Consider the following 21638-nt stretch of genomic DNA (forward strand, 5'->3'; position numbering starts at 1 on the left):
AATTGGATTTTTTTTATATTTTGACCTTGCATCTTGTGACCTTGAATCAAGGTACTTGATAAACTCAGTACTGTAGTTGACATCATTCTAGTAACTATTTCGTAGAGTTGGGATTTTCTGCATAGACCATCATACCATCTGGGAGTAGACCATTTTACTTCCTTTTCAATCTGTATGCCCCCCCCCCCCCCATTTTTTTCCCCTTACATAAGCTGGGCTCTCTAGTATAATAATGCATAGAAATGGTGAGCATGGAAATTCTTGTCTTGTTCCTGACTATAAGGGAAAAACATTCAGTCTTTCATCATTAACTATGGTGTTAACTCTAGCATTTTTATAAATGCTGTATACCAGGTTGAGAAAATTCCCTTCTGTTCCTAGATTCTGAGAATTTTTTCCATGAATGTGTGTTGAAATTTTCTCCATCCATTGAGAGGATTATAGGATGTGCTATTGTGATTTATTATATAAAAATTATATTCCTTTTCTCATTTCTAGCATAGAGCTCCTAAAACTCTTGGAATTTTTGAAGTGGTAAGAAATGTAAAGGTATCTTTTGTTGCTAATGAAGTGTCTTTAGAAAGGACCTAAGGATGGGGGCTGGTTGCCAGTTGGAGCAAAGAATGTCGTTAGAGGGTCTGAACTTTTAGTCCTACCCCAACCTCCTGAGAGAGGAAGGGGGCTACAGATAGAATCACTGACCCCTAGTGAATGAATCAATCAGTTGTGCTGTTGTAGTAAAACCTCCATAAAACCCCAAAATACTGGATTTGGAGAGCTTTTAAGCTAGTGAACAGTAGAGTTTTGGGGGAGACTGGCATGCCTGGAGAAGGTATGGAGCTCTGTGCCTCTTCCCACTTATCTGGCTGTATGCATCTTCTCCATCTCACTATTTCTGAGTTCTATCTTTAAAAAATTTTTTAACTGATTTTTAAAAAAAAATTTAAGATACAGTTGATATATTAGTTTCAGGTATACATGATGCTTTGATATGTGTATAATGTGAAATGATCACAGTATGTCTACTTAACATTCATCAGCACATATAGTTAGAAATTCTTTTTGTGATGTCTTAAGATTTACTGTCTTAGCAATTTTCTGTAGTAACATATATAATACATATTATTATAATTGTATAATGTGTCATGTAGTCTTATTATATTTATTAATACATTATGAAATATAGTTACCATGCTGTATATTACATGCTGTACAGGACTTAATTATTTTATAACTGGAATTTTATACCTTTTGACCCTGTCCACCTATTCTACCCACTCCCAAATACCTGCTTCTGGCTATCATCCATCTGTTCTCTATATCTATGAACTCAAGTTTTTATTTATTTATTTATTTATATTTTGTTTTTTAGATTCTGCGTATAAGTGAGATCATACAGTTGTCTTTCTCTGACTTATTTTCCTTAGTGTGATGCCCTCAAGGTCCGTTCATGTTGTCACAAATGGTAGGATTTCCTTGCTTTTTTTTTTATGGCTTAATAATATTCCAGTGTGTGTGTGTGTGTGTGTGTGTGTGTGTGTGTGTGTGTGTGTGTGTATCATACCATCTTTGTCCATTCATCCGCTGATGAATGCTTAGGTTGTTTCCATGTCTTGGCTATTGTAAATAATGCTGCAATGAACATAGGGATTCAGATATTTTTTTGAGTTAGTGTTTTTATTTCCTTTGGATAAGTACCCAGAACTGAAGTTGCTGGATCATGTGGTAGTATAGTTTTTTTGAGGAACCTCTGTAATGTTTTCCATAGTGGCTACACCAATTTACATTCCACCAACATGCCCCAGGGTTCCTTTTTCTCCATATCCTCACCAGCACTTACTGTTTCTTGTCCTTTTGATAATAGCCATTCTAACAGGTGTGAGGTGATACTTCATTGTGGTTTTGCTTTGCATTTTTATGATGATTAGTGATGTGGAGCACGTTTTCATGTACCTCCTTGTCATCTGTATGTCTTCCTTGGAAAAATGTCTATTCAGATCCTCTGCCCATTTTAAAATTTGGTTGTTTTCTTGCTGTTGAATTGTATAAGTTCTTTATGTATTTGGGATATTAACCCCTTATCAAATATTGGACTTAGAAATTTTTTCTCCTTTTAAGTAGGTTGCCTTTGATTTTGTTGATGGTTTCCTTTGCTGTGTAGAAGCTTTTTTGATGTAGTCCCATTTGTTTATTTTTGCTTTTGGTACTTTTGGTGTCCAATCTAAAAAATCACTGCCAAGAATGGTATCAAGGAACTTACCATCTGTGGGTTTTTTTTTTTTTTTAGGGTTTGTATGGTTTCACATCTTACATTCAATTTTAATCCATTTTGAGTTTTTGTGGGTGTAGCATTATATTGTTTTATAATAAACCAGTAATAAATCAGTAAGTAAAATGTTTATGAGTTCTGTGGCTGCTTTAGCAACTCGGTTGAACCCAAGGAGGGTGTCATGGAACTTCTGATTTATAGTAACTTGATCAGAAGCACAGATAATAACCTGGACTTGGAATTGTGGTGGGAGTGGGGCACAATCTTGTTGGACTTGGCCCTTAATTTATGGAAGCTGATGTAATGCCAGGTAGATAGACATGAATTGAAGTACAAGATACCCAGCTGATGTTGGAGAATTGCTTGAGTGTGGGATAAAATCCACATACATGTAATTCGAGTCAGAATTCTATAGTGCTTTTCTTTTCTAAAGAAAAATTATTATAATTATAAAAAAATTATAATCCAAGTAATACAGGCCTCTTAAAAGGAATTGGGAAGTTTTTCTTTTATTTACTTATTTATTTGGCATTTTTTTATTTTTTATTTTTAATATGAAATTTATTGTCAAATTGGTTTCCATACAACACCCAGTGCTCATCCCAATGGGGGGGGGCGCACCCCCCCTTCCCTCCCTCCCACCCCTCCCTCCCATCAACCCTCAATTCTCAGTTTTTAAGGGTCTTTTATGTTTTGGCTCCCTCCCTTTCTAACATTTTTTTTTCTTCCCCTTCTCCATGGTCTTCTGTTAAGTTTCTCAGGATCCACATAAGAGTGAAAACATATGGTATCTGTTTCTCTGTATGACTTATTTCACTTAGCATAACACTTTCCAGTTCCATCCATGTTGCTACAAAGGGCCAGATTTCATTCTTTCTCATTTCCACGTAGTACTCCATTGTGTATATAAACCATAATTTCTTTATCCATTCATCAGTTGATGGACATTTAGGCTCTTTCCATAATTTGGCTATTGTTGAGAGTGCTGCTATAAACATTGGGGTACAAGTGCCCCTATGCATCAGCACTCCTGTATCCCTTGGGTAAATTCCTAGCAGTGCTATTGCTGGGCCATAGGGTAGATATATTTTAAATTTTTTGAGGAACCTCCACACTGTTTTCCACAGCGGCTGCACCAGTTTGCATTCCCACTAACAGTACAAGAGGGTTCCCATTTCTCCACATCCTCTCCAACATCTATAGTCTCCTGATTTGTTCATTTTAGCTGTTTTCACTGGCGTGAGGTGGTATCTGAGTGTGGTTTTGATTTGTATTTCCCTGATGAGGAGCGACATTGAGCATCTTTTCATGTGCCTGTTGGCCATCTGGATGTCTTTGGGGAAGTGTCTCTTCATGTTTTCTGCCCATTTCTTCACTGGATTATTTGTTTTTCGGGTGTGGAGTTTGGTGAGCTCTTTATAGATTTTGGATACTAGCCCTTTGTCCAATATGTCATTTGCAAATATCTTTTCCCATTCCGTTGGTTGCCTTTTAGTTTTGTTGATTGTTTCCTTTGCTGTGCAGAAGCTTATTATCTTGATGAGGTCCCAGTAGTTCAATTTTGCTTTTAATTCCCTTGCCTTTGGGGATGTGTCGAGTAAGAAATTGCTGCGGATGAGGTCAGAGAAGTTTTTTCCTGCTTTCTCCTCTAGGGTTTTGATAGTTTCCTGTCTCACATTCAGGTCCTTTATCCATTTTGAGTTTATTTTTGTGCATGGTGTAAGAAAGTGGTCTAGTTTCATTCTTCATGTTGTTGTCCAGTTCTCCCAGCACCATTGGTTGAAGGGACTGTCTTTTTTCCATTGGATATTCTTTCCTGCTTTGTCAAAGATTCGTTGGCCATACTTTTGTGGGTCTAATTCTGGGGTTTCTATCCTATTCCATTGGTCTATGTGTCTGTTTTTGTGCCAATACCATGCTGTCTTGATGATTACAGCTTTGTAGTAGAGGCTAAAGTCTGGGATTGTGATGCCTCCCACTTTGGTCTTCAATATTACTTTGGCTATTCAGGGTCTTTTGTGATTCCATACAAATTTTATGATTGCTTGTTCTAGCTCCGAGAAGACTGCTGGTGCAATTTTGATTGGGATTGCATTGAATGTGTAGATTGCTTTGGGTAGCATTGACATTTTGACAATATTTATTCTTCCAGTCCACGAGCACGGAATGTTTTTCCATTTCTTTATATCTTCTTCAATTTTCTTCATAGGCTTTCTATAGTTTTCAGCATATAGATCTTTTATATCTTTAGTTAGGTTTATTCCTAGGTATTTTATGCTTCTTGGTGCAATTGTGAAGGGGATCAGTTTCTTTATTTGTCTTTCTGTTGCTTCATTATTAGTGTATAAGAAAGCAACTGATTTCTGTACATTGATTTTGTATCCTGCAACTTTGCTGAATTCATGTATCAGTTCTAGCAGACTTTTGGTGGAGTCTGTTGGGTTTTCCATGTATAATATCATTTAATATTGTTATAAATCTATTCTTCTATGCTTATAAAGGAAACATATATACTTGTAGAGTTTTGAGTAGGAACAGCTAGTAAACTCCTCTATAATTTTGAAGAAATGGCAAGTTGTACTTTTATAAATAGGATCTTCAGAAAGGTAATACCTTTGTGGGTAGCTCTAGACTGAAGGTTTTCTCTGGACTGTCTTAGTCACTAGTGCTTCCATAATAAAGTAACTTAGATCAGGTAGCTTTAAACAACAGAAATTTATTTTCTCACAGTTGTGAAGGCTGGAAGTTCCAGACTGGGGCCATAACGTAGCTGCGTTCTGCTGAGAGTTCTCTTGCTGGCTTGCCCCTTCTCGCAGTGTGCTCACATGGCCTTTCCTCAGTGTGTGCACATGGAGGAGACCAAGCTCTCTGGTTTCTCTTTTTGTAGGGGTGCTAATCCCATCACGAAGGCTTCACCCTCATACCTCACCACAAAAAAAAAAAAAAATTACATTGGGGGTTAGGCCTTTAAAATATGAATTTTAGGAAACATAATACCTATCCTAACAAAGCAAAACTCAGAATGATTTAGTCCAAATAAATTAACTGTGTGAAGCTCCACAATGAATAAGTTTGTTTTGGCTTTTCCAATGTTTGAAGTTATTTCCATTTTCCAAATTTATTGTATTGATTAAAAATTCCCGAACAAAATATTAGAGAATGATATAGCATGTTTTTTGGAGACTTTATAGAATTGGGTGGGACGACTGTGCGTTTAGCCATCAGAGCCAGGGAATAACAAATGCAAAGTCTAGGACCTTTGCTCCTGGCATGGCTCCAGGGAGAAGGGTGAGAAAGATGCACATACACTTCTTCTATATCTTTTCTCCTTTGAGTTTCATCCTGTGTTTTGCAGCTCCAAGAATTCCTCGTAGCTGCTGTCTAATAACCACATTTCACTTCTGGGTGAAGTTTTTGCCATTGGAACTATTTAAATCTTGTTCCAAAGAGTTGGCTCTCATTCTTGAACTATGTATTTTACTTTGGTAGCAGACCATACTCTACATAATTACCAGATCTTACATAATCCTATTTCTAAAAAGTACAAATTCCATTTCTTCAGAATTTTAGATCAGTTTGCTATGTGTTTTTGATCAAAACTCCACATGTATTTATGAGCATAGAAAAAGAACAGATCTATAACAAATTTAAATTATGAATTTACAGACTTCTTTTTGATCATCTGTATTTCACGTATTTCCAGTGAACACGTTATTTTGTAATAAGGAAAACATGTTACTAAAAAGAAGAAAAATAAGTTTCTCCTTTGTAAAATGAGGGTTAGTATTTTTTCATCTTTCACCTTCAAGAGAAACAGCCAGGGTGGTCACTAGTATCTACCCTTTGTCCACTGTAATGCTTTGTTTCACAAAGGAAATGGTTAGAACAGTTTAAAGCCTCTTTTGCAAGATACGAATAATCTTTTTATCACATTCTATTAAATTTCCTTTAGATTGACTGAAGGGAAGTTTGGATGGAGATGCAAATGTGAGTAGGTGAGAATGGATTAGCTGTATTTTCTAGTGAATGAAGCTTCCTGTAGTCCTACATCACAGGTAACCATAGTGTTACTATTACTGTGAATAGGTCATGGCCTGTAACAATGGCCGGGGTTTGGTCGGGGAACAGGGATCTGACATTTCTAGGTTGTCTAGCTTTAAGAGTACCCCATCCCACCCTACCCCACCCTACCCCATCTTACATAGTAGAAAACTTCATTGTAACATTCAGCATGAGGTTTAAAGTAGATAAACCTGGAATTATAAAAAGATCTCGCCTTAAACGAATTAAAAATCAGGGCTGGGTGTTAGTTTGCACCTAACTTTTAATTTGCAACCAGACAATTTGGTAGTTTCTGTGTGAATAAGGAGGTGTGCTTGGTTATTGCATATAAGAAAGGATACTTCTTGTATTTCACTTGGTGACCTGGCTCAACTATCCTGTGAGTATCTTCCCTCAACAAGCAGCTGGATACGCTAAACAGTTCCTGTCGGCAGGAGCCGTTCCTGGCTTCATTAATGCAGTTCTCCAGAAGTTATGTTCTCTGGCCAACTCAAAGTAGCTGTTCGCTGTCTCGTTTTCTTGTGAGTTTGGGTGAAGTTTTTAGTATGGCAAGTCACATTCCTTGCCGCCTGGCCTTTAGTCAGATGAGGTATCTGGCAAATATTTAAGCAGTTGAAAGCTTTGCTTCTGTGTGTGTATTGGTGCCAGTTTTGTGATCTTTATCAGAAATGTGTTCATGTTGTACCATATGGCCAAAGGGCTGGAGTATATTCTTCTAAGATGTCACTTATGTACCTTCCTTCCTTTCAAAATGCTTCCACCCTCATGTTTCTAAATAGCACCCAGGTGTCTGTTTTTAAAACCTTTTTTTTCTTATTACAAAAGTAATATAGATTGATTATAGAAGACTTAAATACAAGAAGGCACAGAAATCACCTGTACTTTTATCATCCAGAAAAGCTGATTTTTTAATTTAAATTCCAGTTCGCTAACATAGTGTAATTAGTTTCAGGTGTTTAATACAGTGATTCAACCCTTCATACAACACCTGGTGCTCATTGCAAGTGCCCTCCTTAATCCCTATCACCTATTGACCCCTTCGCCTCTCTAGCCATCATCTGGTTCTCTGTAGTTAAAGGTCTGTTTCTTGGTGTGCCTCTTTTCCCCCCTCTTTGCTTGTTTGTTTTGTTTCTTCAAGTTCACATATGAGTGGAATCATATGGTATTTTTCTTGCCCTGACTTATTTCAAAAAGGATACCTACACTCAGATGTTTATAATATTATCTACAATAGCCAAATTATGGAAATAGCCTGTGTCCATTGACTGATGAATGGATAAGGAAGATGTGGTATATACATACACTGGAATATTATTCAACCATAAAAAAGAATGAAATCTTGCCATTTCCAATAATGTACATAGAGCTAGAGAGTATTATGCTAAGTGACTTTTTCTTTTTTTAAATAGAATCATTCTGGTCCAGGTTTGTGACCTGCTTTTTTAAGTCATAACTGTGAATTGTGAACATCCCACACTGTTAAATATTGTAATGCAACATAATTAAAAAATTTTTTTTAGTGTCTATTTTTGAAAGAGAGACAGAGACAGAGCATGAGCAGGGGAGGGACAGAGAAAGAGGGAGACACAATTCGAAGCAGACTCCAGGCTCTGAGCTGTCAGCACAGAGCCCAACGTGGGGCTCAAACTGAGGAACCGTGAGATCATGACCTGAGCCGAAGGTGGACACTTAACCGACTGAACCACCCAGGTGCCCCACCAATACAATTTTTAATGGGAGTAGGATGCACCATAATTTATTTAACTTGTAACTTTTGTTAGGCACTAAGGCTGTTTCTAGTGTTTGCTATTAAAAATAGCCTTGTGGGGGCACCTCGCTGGTTCAGTCGGTAGAGTGTGTGAGTCTTAATCTCAGGGTCATGAGTTTAAGCTCCACGTTGGGCATGGAGCCTAGTTAAAAAAATAAAAATAGCCTTGTGATGAAAATCTTGTTCAAATTTGCATATATCCGCTACTCCACAGAATAAATTTCTAGAGCAACAGTCACTGCATCAAAAGGAGTGTGTATTTTTATGTAGTTAAGTTGTCCTCATAAAAGTTTCAGGTAGCACTGAGATAAGGTGCGTAAGGAATGTGCTTCTTATACCTTTGATGATACTCAGTATAAATGATCTCTCCCTCACCGCCAACCCAGTATGTTCGGTCTCCCAGTGCTTTTCTAATGCCTTCTGGCATATTATCCCTTCATAACACTCTGTGGATCTTTTCATGATATTTTTTATAATTGCAATTATATTTATGATTGTTTCATGTCTGTCTCTCCACACCAGACTGCAAGTTCCAGGAGGGCAGTGACCATATCTAGTTTATTGACCCCTACAGTGTGCAGCACATAGTATGTGTTCAGTACATTTTTGTTGAATGAATGGGCATTATTATAAAATTAATTTTCCAATATGATAGGTAACTATATTGGACTATTGTCTTTTTATGAGCTTGATGCTTTTATTGCTTAATATTTATCAGTTGCCTGTTTATGTCTTTATCCTTTTTTCTGAGGAGTCCATCTTTTTTATTCAAAGTTCTTCTCTGCCTCTTCTCTGTTCCTAGAGGCTCCTCTCTGAATATGGTATTTTTTCGCATCACTTTGCATCTTTATTTATGCTCTGATAATGTTTTGTTCACTTGATTTATTCATTCTTTTTGTTTGGTATTTAGGCATCTGGGACTGGGGGATTATTGAAATCAGAGGCCCCTCTTGATTACTTTCCTTATGTCAGTCACTGATTACCTTCCTTTCTTACCCCTGCCCCGGCCCCCATTTTAATTTCTACCCTCCAATTATAGATATCCCCAAGGTTAACTGGACTTTAAAAAATCTCCCCACCCCATTCAGTTTAAAGTTAGCTTAATATAGTGGTCTAGCTTGAGGCTAAAACCCATTTTTTTACTTAAAAAAAAAATAATAAAAAAAATTTTTTTAATGTTTATTCACATTTGAGAGAGAGAGAGAGAACACAAGCTGGGGTTGGGGGCAGAGAGAGGAGGAGATACAGAATCTGAAGGAGGCTCCAGGCTCTGAGCTGTCAGCACAGAGCCCGATGTGAGGCTTGAACTCACAAACCATGAGCTTATGACGTGAGCCAAAGTCAGACATTTAACCAACTGAGCCACCCAGGCGCCCTGAAGAAAAATTTTTTTTTAATGTTTACTTTTGAGAGAGAGAGAGAGAGAGAGAGAGAGGGAAGGGCAGAGAGAGAGGGAGATACAGAATCCAAAAGCAGGCTCCAGGCTCCAAGCTGTCAATACAGAGCCTGATGTGGGGCTCAGACTCAGGAACTGTGAGATCATGACCTGAGCTGAAGTTGGACACTTAACCGACTGAGCCACCCAGGCGCCCCTGTTGTGTTGTTGTTTTTTTTTTTTTTTTTTTTTCCTTCTTGAGAAACACTCTGTTCCTAGGTAAGAGCATTGTAAACCCAGGCTTGGTAACTGTTTTCTCTAAAGGGCCACATGGTAAATATTTGAGGCGCTGTTATAAACACCCAACTCTGCCCTTGTGGTGCGAAAAGCAATCATGTGGATAATGGATAAATGAGTGAGTGTGGCCATGTCCCATTAAAACTTTATGAATACTGGAATTTGAATTTCATATAATTTTCATGTGTCACAAAATATTATTTTCTCCCCTAGCTGTTTAAAAATGTTGAGACAATTTTTAGCTTGTGATTTGCCTGTTACAAGCCATAGTTCAGAGGGAAAAATGACATTTGTAATCCTCATCCTGTTACCTCCCAGTTTCTCAAGCTTTTGGAATTGATTGAAAAACAGCAAAATCCTATCTCTGTGTTCCCAGGTCCTTTTTCCTTCTAAACTGTATAGTCTTTGAGGCTGTTTCCCTGGCCTCTTCCTATTCATCCCTCAGCAGTTCCCTCCTTTACACGGTGTTCTTTCCTAATTTCCCGGATTCCATGTCCCACCTTTGTCGTGCCCCCTCTCTCTAGTCTGACTTGCTTAGTGCCCTGGTGAAGACGCCTGCCCTCAGTTTTCGTGGCCTCCCAGTTGGTCGTCCACCCTCCCAGTATCATTTTCTGCTGCTGCCAGATTAAACAACTGATGATGCCTCTCCCCTGCTAAAAATCTCCAACATATGGATTTGTCTACATAACCCGGTGAAACTCCTTAGTTTGGCGTCTTAGGTATTCTGTAGTACTTCCTTCTCCTTTTGTCAGTGTTGTCTTCCGCTCTTTCCTTATTCCCTTCAGGCAAATTATTATTTTTTTTTCCTTTTTTCCTGTGTTCATGAAGTTCCTTATACCTTTATTGCCTTCTCTACCGCCCTTCTCTGTGATGTTCCCCGGAAGGAAGCCTTCGTTATATTTATAACTTAGTGTGATAATATGTCCTTGTGCAATTCTGCACCTCTTCTTCAGTGATGCTCAGAGTCAGCCTTAGCTTATAGTGGTTTATCCATTTATCTCCTTTCCTTACTTAATTTTAAGGGGCTTGAGAAGAATGGCACTGAGGTGACTGTGTGTGTGTGTGTGTGTGTGTGTGTGTGTGTCCGTCCCCTGAAACACCTAGCACAGTGATAAGACAAGAAGTTGTTGTATTGAATCTTCAGATGAGGGGAGCATGTTGGGATGTGAAGAATCCGTTACCTTTAGATGCTCTTACTGTTCACTGGGGGAGCTTTAGGGGGTTATCTCATGGCGATTCAGAAGATGTATGAAGAACATAAGCCCAAGGGCCGAGGCTTTTTGTGAAAGCTAGTGATATAATAATCTTAGGAACCTAATCCGCCCCCCCATCCCCTTTCCCTGTCAACCTTAAGAGATAGTGAAATTCATTTTTCAGATGAGGAAACCCAGACCTAAAAAGGTTACACAGTTTGTAACTAATAACAGACCAAGTGTCAACAAGAAGAAAGATGAAAAAATGCAAAGTTTAGAAGGAAAAAGTATTAATGATGTTTGTGTCTGTGTGATAAAATTTTAGGTAATTTGTTGTTTTTCTCTTTTGTGTCTTTTGTAACATATTTTTTCCACTCATTGTCTTTAAACATAACTCCATGATCTTTCATTCCACTTTAGATCTCCCTGCTGTAGCTGTTCCCTGGGTGTGGGCTGTCTGCATATGCTCCGTGCTTCTCTGACCATGCTTGCCTGTGCTTCCAGCTTGCTTTTCCAAGTATTCCTGTACATCTGCCTTACTGGGGCCTCTCCATGCCATTGGCTTCTCTCAGCTAAAATCCTGAGTCCCCTGTTGTCTTAACTTTGGCCTCTCCTGTTTTCCTTTAGAACTGCCGGCCTGTTGCCCTTGCACAGTCCTCCATCATTTTCTCGCCTTTGTTTTTCTACTGTCTCAACTGCCTGAACTTTTTTCCCCTTCCCTCTAACTCTTAGGAATGGGCCTTGCTGCCCAACTCACAGAGAATACTGAAGTCATCAGGTAGTAACTCCACCTGACCCCACATTCTGTATCATATGCCTCCTGGTTCTTTCTCCCTTTTTTTTCTACTACAGCAGAAGAGCTTTTCCTTCTTGCCAGTCTCAGGTGCTTTCCTGCCTCCCAGGGACCTCCCATCATCCAGTCTCTTCCTTGCATTTGGCATTCACTAAGCATATGTTTAGTAAACACTGAATTTTTTTAAATAGAAGGAAACTAGGGGTGCCTGGGTGGCTCGGTTGGTTGGGCTTCCGACTTCGGCTCAGGTCACGATCTCGCGGTCCGTGAGTTCGAGCCCCGCGTCGGGCTCTGGGCTGATGGCTCAGAGCCTGGAGCCTGCTTCCGATTCTGTGTCTCCCTCTCTCTCTGCCCCTCCCCCGTTCATGCTCTGTCTCTCTCTGTCTCAAAAATAAATAAATGTTAAAAAAAATTTTTTTAAATAAAAAAAAATAAATAGAAGGAAACTAGTAACAAGAATCCTTTCTGGGTATGAGTAGGAGATTGAAAAATTGGATACTCTAGAATCTAATTGTTAAAGAGAATGTTAATTATTCTGGAAAATTGAGAGTGTTTAGTTTTATAGATTGCATCTATTTTAGAGGTATTTTATGTGGTATGAAATGCTACAGTGCCTCTTAACAATATTTTACCCATTTGATTGAAATAAAATTTCCTGTGGTAGATGTTTCCTTTTACATATTGTTCATATTTATCTTTGATCTTTTTGGATTATAACCTGAACTTTTTTTTTTTTCATAGTTGGAGAACACATTCAAATCAGTTATTGCACAAATTGGGCCTGGAGGGACTATCAATCCAGAACTAAAACATAAGATAAAATTGGTAAGTATTTTCTGTTTCTGGGAAATGAATAGGGATGATTGATTGTACAATTTAAAAATCTTTTAATGTTGGTTTGTTTTTGAAAGAGCACGAACAAGGGAGGGGTAGAGAGAGAGAGGGAGACACAGAATCCACAGCAGGCTCCAGGCTCTCAGCTGTCAGCACAGAGACAGATGTGGGACTCAAACTCACAAACTGCTGGATCATGACCCGAGCTGAAAAGTTGGCGTTGAACAGACTAAGCCACCCAGGCACCTCTAATTATATATTTAGATCTCATTTGTGGTTAAATTTAATTTGCCTGTAAGTATTTATTAGTTTTACACTTATACCTGATCTTTTCAAATATATAGCAAATGGAGTGGCTATTCGTTTAAGATCAGAAAAAAAAATACCCACTCCTAAAATTTTTTAATGTTTTCAAAATTATTTTAAAAATTGAAGTGCCAGAAATGCTGTCTGCCTTTTGTTCTTCCCCTTACCCCAATAAATCGTTAGCAAACAGTTCAAGATCTTTACAGTATCAGTTTCGTACATATGTATGTCAAATATTCTAAAAGTTACGTGGCATTTTACTCTGTCGATGTACTATGTTTCATTTATAAGATGTGCAGTTAATTAAATTGGGTTATTCTAGCCTTGGCTATTAAAAAATACTACAGGTAATGTCCTCAAACATGTATCTAGAAGTAGACTTGCCAAAGGTATTGAATAGTCTAGTTTTGGTCATTAATACCTAATTACCCTCTAAAAGGTTTGAACAGATTGACACCCCAAGTGACCGTGAAATGTTACTATCCAATTGGGTTTTTGTAGTTTATACCCCTTGATTTTTACATTGAGCATCTTTTCATATGCTTAGTAGTCATTTGTATTTCTTTTTTTTTTTTAAGAGAGCATATCTTTTTTTTTTTTTTCAACGTTTATTTATTTTTGGGGGGACAGAGAGAGACAGAGCATGAACGGGGGAGGGGCAGAGAGAGAGGGAGACACAGAATCGGAAACAGGCTCCAGGCTCCGAGCCATCAGCCCAGAGCCCCACGCGGGGCTCGAACTCACGGACCGTGAGATTGTGACCTGGCTGAAGTCGGACGCTTAACCCACTGCGCCACCCAGGCGCCCCAGCCATTTGTATTTCTTATGTGAATTGCTTTTTCTTGTCTTTGGCTTAATGTGTTGTTTTTCCCTATTAACTTGTGAAAGTTCTTTGCCTGTTACGTTATCAGGCTAAAGGGTATGTACACTTGAAATTTTGGCAGGAGCTATTCTTTTTTTTTTTTTTAATTTTTTTTTTTTAACATTTATTTATTTTTGAGACAGAGAGAGACAGAGTATGAACGGGGGAGGGGCAGAGAGAGAGGGAGACACAGAACTGGAAGCAGGCTCCAGGCTCTGAGCCATCAGCCCAGAGCCTGACACGGGGCTCGAACTCACGGACCGCGAGATCGTGACCTGGCTGAAGTCGGATGCTTAACCGACTGTGCCACCCAGGCGCCCTAGCCATTTGTATTTCTTATGTGAATTGCTTTTTCTTGTCTTTGGCTTAATGTGTTGTTTTTCCCTATTAACTTGTGAAAGTTCTTTGCCTGTTACGTATCAGGCTAAAGGGTATGTACACTTGAAATTTTGGCAGGAGCTATTCTTTTTTTTTTTTTTAATTTTTTTTTTTTTTAACATTTATTTATTTTTGAGACAGAGAGAGACAGAGTATGAACGGGGGAGGGGCAGAGAGAGAGGGAGACACAGAATCGGAAGCAGGCTCCAGGTTCTGGAGCCTGACGCGGGGCTCGAACTCCCCGACCGCAAGATCGTGACCTGAGCTGAAGTCGGACGCTCAACCGACTGAGCCACCCAGGCGCCCCGGCAGGAGCTATTCTTAATTGAATGATCAGAGTGCCATTACAACTCTTACTGCTTTTGAAGTTATTCCATTTCTGATGTCATGATTTTACTGGGAGAAATGCAAAAACCATGGTGCATTCAAATCCTGCTTTTTTGTTTGGACATTTGACCATGTATCCAACGATTATTTAAGGATGTTGAATATGATTTTTTTATGGTAATAAAAAGGAGAAAAATTAAGTATTCACTGGTAAAGCATTGGTTAAATTAACTACCCAAACTAGACAACATCATGTGGCTCATAAAAATGTTTCTTTATATCTCACTTAATTTACATGGAAGTATCTTCTTGACATATTGTTAGACTTTAAAAACAGGGTTTATAGAATAGCATGTTAAGTGTTGTCCTTTCATGTAAAATCATGTGTAATGTGTGTGTACATAAAGGGGTTTCTGAAAGGATGATTTCTGAAAACCAGCAGCAGCTATCTCTGGGTCACAGGATTTTGGAGTCATTTTTATATTTTTCTGAAATTTGATTTAGACTTTTTAATTAAATATGTAAAATTTGGAAGAATCTGGGAAAACAAAGCTTTTTATACTTTCAGGGGATAGAATAAGTTTGCTTTTAGGAATTTTTCCTAAAAAATTGGACAAGTGTGAAAGATGCAAATAAGAGAATAATTATAAGAATTGTGATGATAACAAACAGGACACAACCATAAAGAGAGGATCTAGTAAATAAATATAAATATATTGAATTATTAGAAAACCCTATAACCAGTAAATATGTTGATCCCTATTTACTGCCATGGAAAGATGGTGGTATGATAATAAAAACTTGTTATGGAAATGACCTTATTTTTTATACTAAATATAGATATTTTTATGTGCATATGGGCAACAATGACTATGGATAATTTTTTTCTTTGCTTAATGGTATTTTTTTCAAAGTTTTCTATAGTGTCCATTGTATTTTTTCCTTCCATTTAAAATACTTGAAGCTATGCTGTAGGGTATTTATTTTATGTGAGCTAAAGCTAAATAGGTTTGCTAAAGATTTGTAGGAATTTCTGGAGAGCTGTGGCATTGCAGTGTTATGTAAGAATGATTTCCCACTCTGGAAACATTGGAAATCACTGCCTTCGTTTGGTTATAACCTTTTTTAAAACTGGAAACCGATCTAAATTATTGTGACTTTTAATTCATTCACTCAATAATTTTTTTTACCTTTATTACTATTTAAGTTTATACTGTTTTATTTTAATACTTTGTTAGCAGCACCCTAATGGTGTCTATTTATATTGCATTTTATTTTCTATTAGGTTGTATCCAAATTTCCAGAGGGTTTGCTTATTTCTAAACTTCTTGGAGAGTTTGAGGTGAGTATTTTTTTTTTTTAATGGCTTATGTTTCTTGTGATGGATAGAAATTTTGTTGCCACTCGTGGGATCTTCCAAGTGTGTGCCCTAGAACTTAAATATTTTGTTTTGCGTTTTGGTATCCTTTTCTTTACCAAAAGAGTTAAGAATATGGTGCTTTGTAAGTACTTCATTGTACACAGGAAGGATATCTTTACCACTTAAAATTATTATTAGAATCAAAGTTAATTTATTTTTAAGGCCTGACAATACTAAGTGTTAGTCGGCATGTGGAGAAACCAAATACGTCCTCCACTGCTTGTGCAACAGAGCCCCTTTGGAGAGCATTTTGTCAGTATCAAGTAAAGTTGAAGATTTGCACCCCCAGTGATCCAGCATTTCCACTTCTAATGTATACTCTAGAGAAACTGCTGCATGTGTGCACATGCACACATATGTAAGACGTGCACGTGGCAGCAGAGTAAAAACTGGAAACAGATTAAACGACTGTCATAGGAAGATGGATAAATTGAGGTGGACATTGATGCACTGGAATAATACACAGTAGATAAAATGAACTAGGTTTGTTGTGCAATGCAGATCATTTTTGGAGCCATCTGTTGAGTGAAAAAAATCAAGCTGCAGAATGGTAATTCAGTTACTACTGTAAATCCAATTAAAAAAATGCTAAGACCTGTATAAGTTCTATGCCAAGCTGCATTCTGACTGCTTTTCATATTGTAATTCATTTGACTTTCACAACAGACTGAGGCACGGAGCAGTGACTTGCCTAAGGGTCACATAGCCAGTAACAGGTAGATCCAGGATTTGAACCCCAGGCATCCTGGCTTCAGAATCCTAAATCTTAACTACTGTGCCATGAAAACTGTCATATATTCACAGATATAAACACAGATATTGTGATATACTACCACATAATAGTTAAGATACATTAACCTTTATGTGCTAGGTAAAAAAAATTTGTTTTAATGTTTATTTTTGAGAGACTGAGAGAGGCAGCGCATGAGTGGGGGAGGGGTAGAGAGAGAGAGGGAGACACAGAATCTGAAGGAGGCTCCAGGCTCTAGGCTCTGAGCTGTCAGCACAGAGCCTGACCCGGGGCTCAAACCCATGAACAGCGAGATCATGACTCAGATGCTTAACTAACTGGGCCACCCAGGCGCCCCTGTGCTAGTTTATAAATGATATGTAAAGTCAGGATATTATTTACTCAGTTTTGTGAAGTTGTAATGACTTTAAAATGAAATGCTTAGAACAGTGCCTGCCATTGCTCAATAACTATTAACTCTTAGAAGAAAAAGAAAGATTGAAAAGACACACATCATGGCTTGGGGTAGTGATAGAGAAAGCTTAACACTGTTTAAAAAAAATGAATCTTTTAGAGCCACACAGTTTATTTCAAATGAACTTAAACAAGGGCTCTTTTTTAAACCAGAAAATTAACTTATCTAATGAAATTCCCGAAAAAAGTCTATAATAGAATATGACTTAATTATCACAAATTTATGGATGAAATCAATCTCCTATGCGAGATTCATAACTCAAAGTGAATAGTTTTATACCAAAAATGTAGCTTATGATAAAGTTCATGGCATTAAGGTTGCAAGTCAGCAATCTTGGAGAAATTAAAACAAACCTTTTAGGCTAGTATCCAAAATCTGTAAAGAGCTCACCAAACTCCACACCCAAAAAACAAATAACCCAGTGAAGAAATGGGCAGAAAACATGAACAGACACTTCTCTAAAGAAGACATCCAGATGGCCAACAGGCACATGAAAAGATGCTCAACGTCGCTCCTCATCAGGGAAATACAAATCAAAACCACACTCTGATATCACCTCACTCCAGTCAGAGTGGCCAAAATGAACAAATCAGGAGACTATAGATGCTGGCGAGGATGTGGAGATACGGGAACCCTCTTGCACTGTTGGTGGGAATGCAAATTGGTGCAGCCACTCTAGAAAACAGTGTGGAGGTTCCTCAGAAAGTTAAAAATAGACCTACCCTATGACCCAGCAATAGCACTGCTAGGAATTTACCCAAGAGATACGGGAGTACTGATGCATAGGGGCACTTGTACCCCAATGTTTATAGCAGCACTCTCAACAATAGCCAAAGTATGGAAAGAGCCTAAATGTCCATCAACTGATGAATGGATAAAGAAATTGTGGTTTATATACACAATGGAATACTACGTGGCAATGAGAAAGAATGAAATATGGCCCTTTGTAGCAACGTGGATGGAACTGGAGAGTGTTATGCTAAGTGAAATAAGGCATATCTGTATGGCAGATCTGAAAGACAGATACCATATGTTTTCACTCTTATGTGGATCCTGAGAAACTTAACAGAAACCCATGGGGGAGGGGAAGGGAAAAAAAAAAAAAGAGGTTAGAGTGGGAGAAAGCCAAAGCATAAGAGACTCTTAAAAACTGAGAACAAACTGAGGGTTGATGGGGGGTGGGTGATGGGTATTGAGGAGGGTACCTTTTGGGATGAGCACTGGGTGTTGTATGGAAACCAATTTGAAAAAAATTTCATATATTGAAAAAAAAACCTTTTAATGTTACAGCAGAGCTCTTTGCTCTTCCTAGTAAACAGATTTATGCAGAAATTCACCTTGATGATTAGAAGTATATACTAAGTATAGATTTAATTTAACTTTTGTTCTAACTTGTGGGAACACTTGCTTAACCTTTATTTATCCAACGTGATATAAAAGCTACCTTTATGATTTGCTCTCTTGAAATACCTGGTGAGTAGTCTGTCATTTGTTCAAGATCCCTTGTTAAATTGCTAATTGAAGGGAAGATATAGTGCAGTGGCAGCATAGTTTTTGGCTTCTCCTGAGGCTCCACATAAAGAGAGAAAACCAGATAGCAAAACCAGAACTCCACTGATAATATCTACAACAAAACTGGTTAATATATTTTCCAAGAACAATTGTGTGGGGAGTAGTTACCAGCAGCCACAAGGTCTTACTGATACCAGTGTCTGTGTCAGGATAAAAGAGGGAAGCAGGGGAGCCAATGTCTGATGGATCTAGAAACAAAAAACTATGAAATAACCATCAGATATTCACTAGATAGTACAGCAAGCCATTTTGAAAACAGCAGCTGAGACTGGATAATATTTTGATATATCTAATAGCAGAGAGTGCAAAGCAGATGTATCTAAAAGCAGGGAGTGTTTCATGGTAAGCCTTGAATTAGGCTGGAACATATAGTTACCTGTGAATTCTTGAAATGGACAGGTCAGAACTCTCTTCCAGATAGGACCAAAAATGAGGGAGAAATTGAGCAAGAAGAGTCCAGATGTAAATAGGATTAAGGGAAAAGAGCCAGGACGCTTCAAAAACAAGCTACTATATATATATATTTTTTATTCATTTTTAAATTTGAATGTAGTTGACAACGTTGCATTTAGTTTCAGGTGTACCACATAGCAACTTGACAAGTTTAAATATAATGGTGTGTTTACTGAAAGTGTAGCTACCATCTGTCACCATACAACACTTATAATATCATGGACTGTATTTCTTGTGCTGTGCCTTAATTTCTGTGACTTATTCAGTAACTAGAAGCCTGTATCTCCCACTTCCCTTTACCCATTTGGCCCCTCCATTCCATCCCCTCCCTTCTGGAAGCCATCAGTTTGTTCTGTGTGTTTACAAGTCTGATTCTGCTTTTTGTTCTTTGTTTGTTTGCTTTTAGATTTCACATATAGTGAACTTATATGGAATTTGTCTCTGACTTATTTCACTTAGCATAATATTTTTTAGATCCATCCATGTTGTTGGCAAGATCCCATTCTTTTTTATGATTGGGTAATTGTGTGTGTGTGTGTACACCACGTCTTCCTTATCCATTCATCTACTGATGGATTCTTAGGTTGCTTCCATATCTTGGATATTGTAAATAATGCTGCAATAAATATAGGGGTGCATAAATTAGTGTTTTCATTTTCTTTGGGTAAATTACCCAATAGTGGAATTGTTGGATCATCCTGTATTTCTGTTTTTAATTTTTTGAGGGATATCTACAGTGGTTATAGTAGGATACTATATTTTTTTTTTAATTTTTTTTCAACATTTATTTACTTTTGGGACAGAGAGAGACAGAGCATGAACGGGGGAAGGGCAGAGAGAGAGGGAGACACAGAATCGGAAACAGGCTCCAGGCTCTGAGCCATCAGCCAAGAGCCTGACGTGGGGCTCGAACTCACGGACCGCGAGATCGTGACCCGGCTGAAGTCGGACGCTTAACCGACTGTGCCACCCAGGCGCCCCAGGATACTATATTTTTTAACAGTATATGAAAATAGTAGAAGAAGGAACTCTGTGTAGCACAAAAGCCATCCAATGTGATGTTTTACAAATTAGGAGAAAGAATTTCACCTAAAATGTGCAACAGAAGAAAGAGGATCAGGGTCAAACCTCTTCATTGTGTTAAGAAAAAAGAGAAGAAGAAGTAGAATATATTTACAGGTAGTGAAAGTATATCAGAAACACATGCCCCTATACAGATCAAAACTGAATCTTCTTTTTCAAAATGATACATTGAGAAAGTGATATAAAACATGATATAAAACATAAATCCAAAATACATGAGTTTGAAAATAAGGTAATAATAGACTGGAAAGAATGGGAAATGAAAGAAAAAGTCATTTCCAAAATGAAGACTAAACTGCAAAGATGACAAGAGCAAAAATGCAACAGATAATGCTCTCAGAAAAACAAATAAATATGAGCAACCTTTTGAAAATCAAAAGGAAATGAAGGAAACACTGGGCATCCAGGCATAAAAAAGTCTGTAAGGTTTTTGAAATCTAGTGAGAAACTCAGGTATGGAAATAAATTAAGATGATACTGTGTCTGAGTAGCATATATTGGAACAGTCTTGAAGGTATTACCAATTCTGGACGTAGCGTAAAAAAACTATCTGAAGTTACTAGATCAATACCTAAAAGTAAGCAGAAACTGGACACGATTCAGTATTTGCAAGAGGGAAGGCTCCCACCCTCTTTTTGTTTTGGCACCTCTTGTTTGCCTAGATTTTGTCCTGATGGTGGTCCCCATCCAATGTTTGGAATTTGGACAAAAAAATCAGAAGTTTTTACTTCCTCAAGTAACCAAAGGAGCTACATAAGCAGCTGAGAAATGAGAAATTTTAGGATGGAGACAGCTACAGAGAAGTTGCATCAAATTCTTCATGTAAATTCTGCCCAAATCTCTGGCTGACAGTTGAACTGCACATAGTTAGGGTAGCCTCAAAGCAGCCTACTAAGGCTAAAAGAACTGAATATATTTTGGCTGTTGACCATTACAGAGAGGCAAACTTTGTGTTTAAGTTCAGCCAAATTAATTCCCTGCTGAAACAAAGCAAAAAGCAATAGTCTTAAAAGGAATATAAATGATTCCTAAGTCTTTACACTATATAATTCATGATGTCCAGGATACGAAACAAATTACTAAATATATTAAGAAACAAGAAAATGTGATCCTTGGTGAAGAGAAAAAGTAATCAGTGCAAACATTGGTAACGCAGATGTTGAAGTTAGAAAAAGCGTTTTAAAGGCACTTTTATAGTCACATAAAAGGATATAAAGAAATACATGTTTTCAGCATTACCTTGATTTCAAAACCAGACAAAGATCCCATTAAAAAGGAAAGCTACAGACCAGTTTTCCTGATGAACATGGATGGAAAAATTCTCAAGAAGATATTAGCCAACTGGATCCAACAATACGTTAAAAAAAAATTTATTCACCATGATCAAGTGGGGTTCATTCCTGGGCTGCAGGGCTGGTTCAGTATCCACAAATTAATCAGT

The 21638-nt window shown here is 37.8% G+C and overlaps 1 protein-coding gene across 3 annotated transcripts in view; it reads left to right on the forward strand.

The window, feature by feature from the left end:
- Nucleotides 1-21638, forward strand: part of TDRD5 (tudor domain containing 5) — a 110142-nt gene that overhangs the window by 15027 nt on the left and 73477 nt on the right. For all 3 annotated transcript variants that reach the window (XM_043567763.1, XM_043567765.1, XM_043567764.1), the window contains 2 exons: nt 12499-12582; nt 15750-15806. In XM_043567763.1, the coding sequence (XP_043423698.1) occupies nt 12499-12582; nt 15750-15806 (141 nt within the window). The remainder of the gene's footprint in view (nt 1-12498; nt 12583-15749; nt 15807-21638) is intronic.

Source organism: Prionailurus bengalensis, chromosome E4 (assembly GCF_016509475.1).
Source record: "Prionailurus bengalensis isolate Pbe53 chromosome E4, Fcat_Pben_1.1_paternal_pri, whole genome shotgun sequence".
NCBI lineage: Eukaryota > Metazoa > Chordata > Mammalia > Carnivora > Felidae > Prionailurus > Prionailurus bengalensis.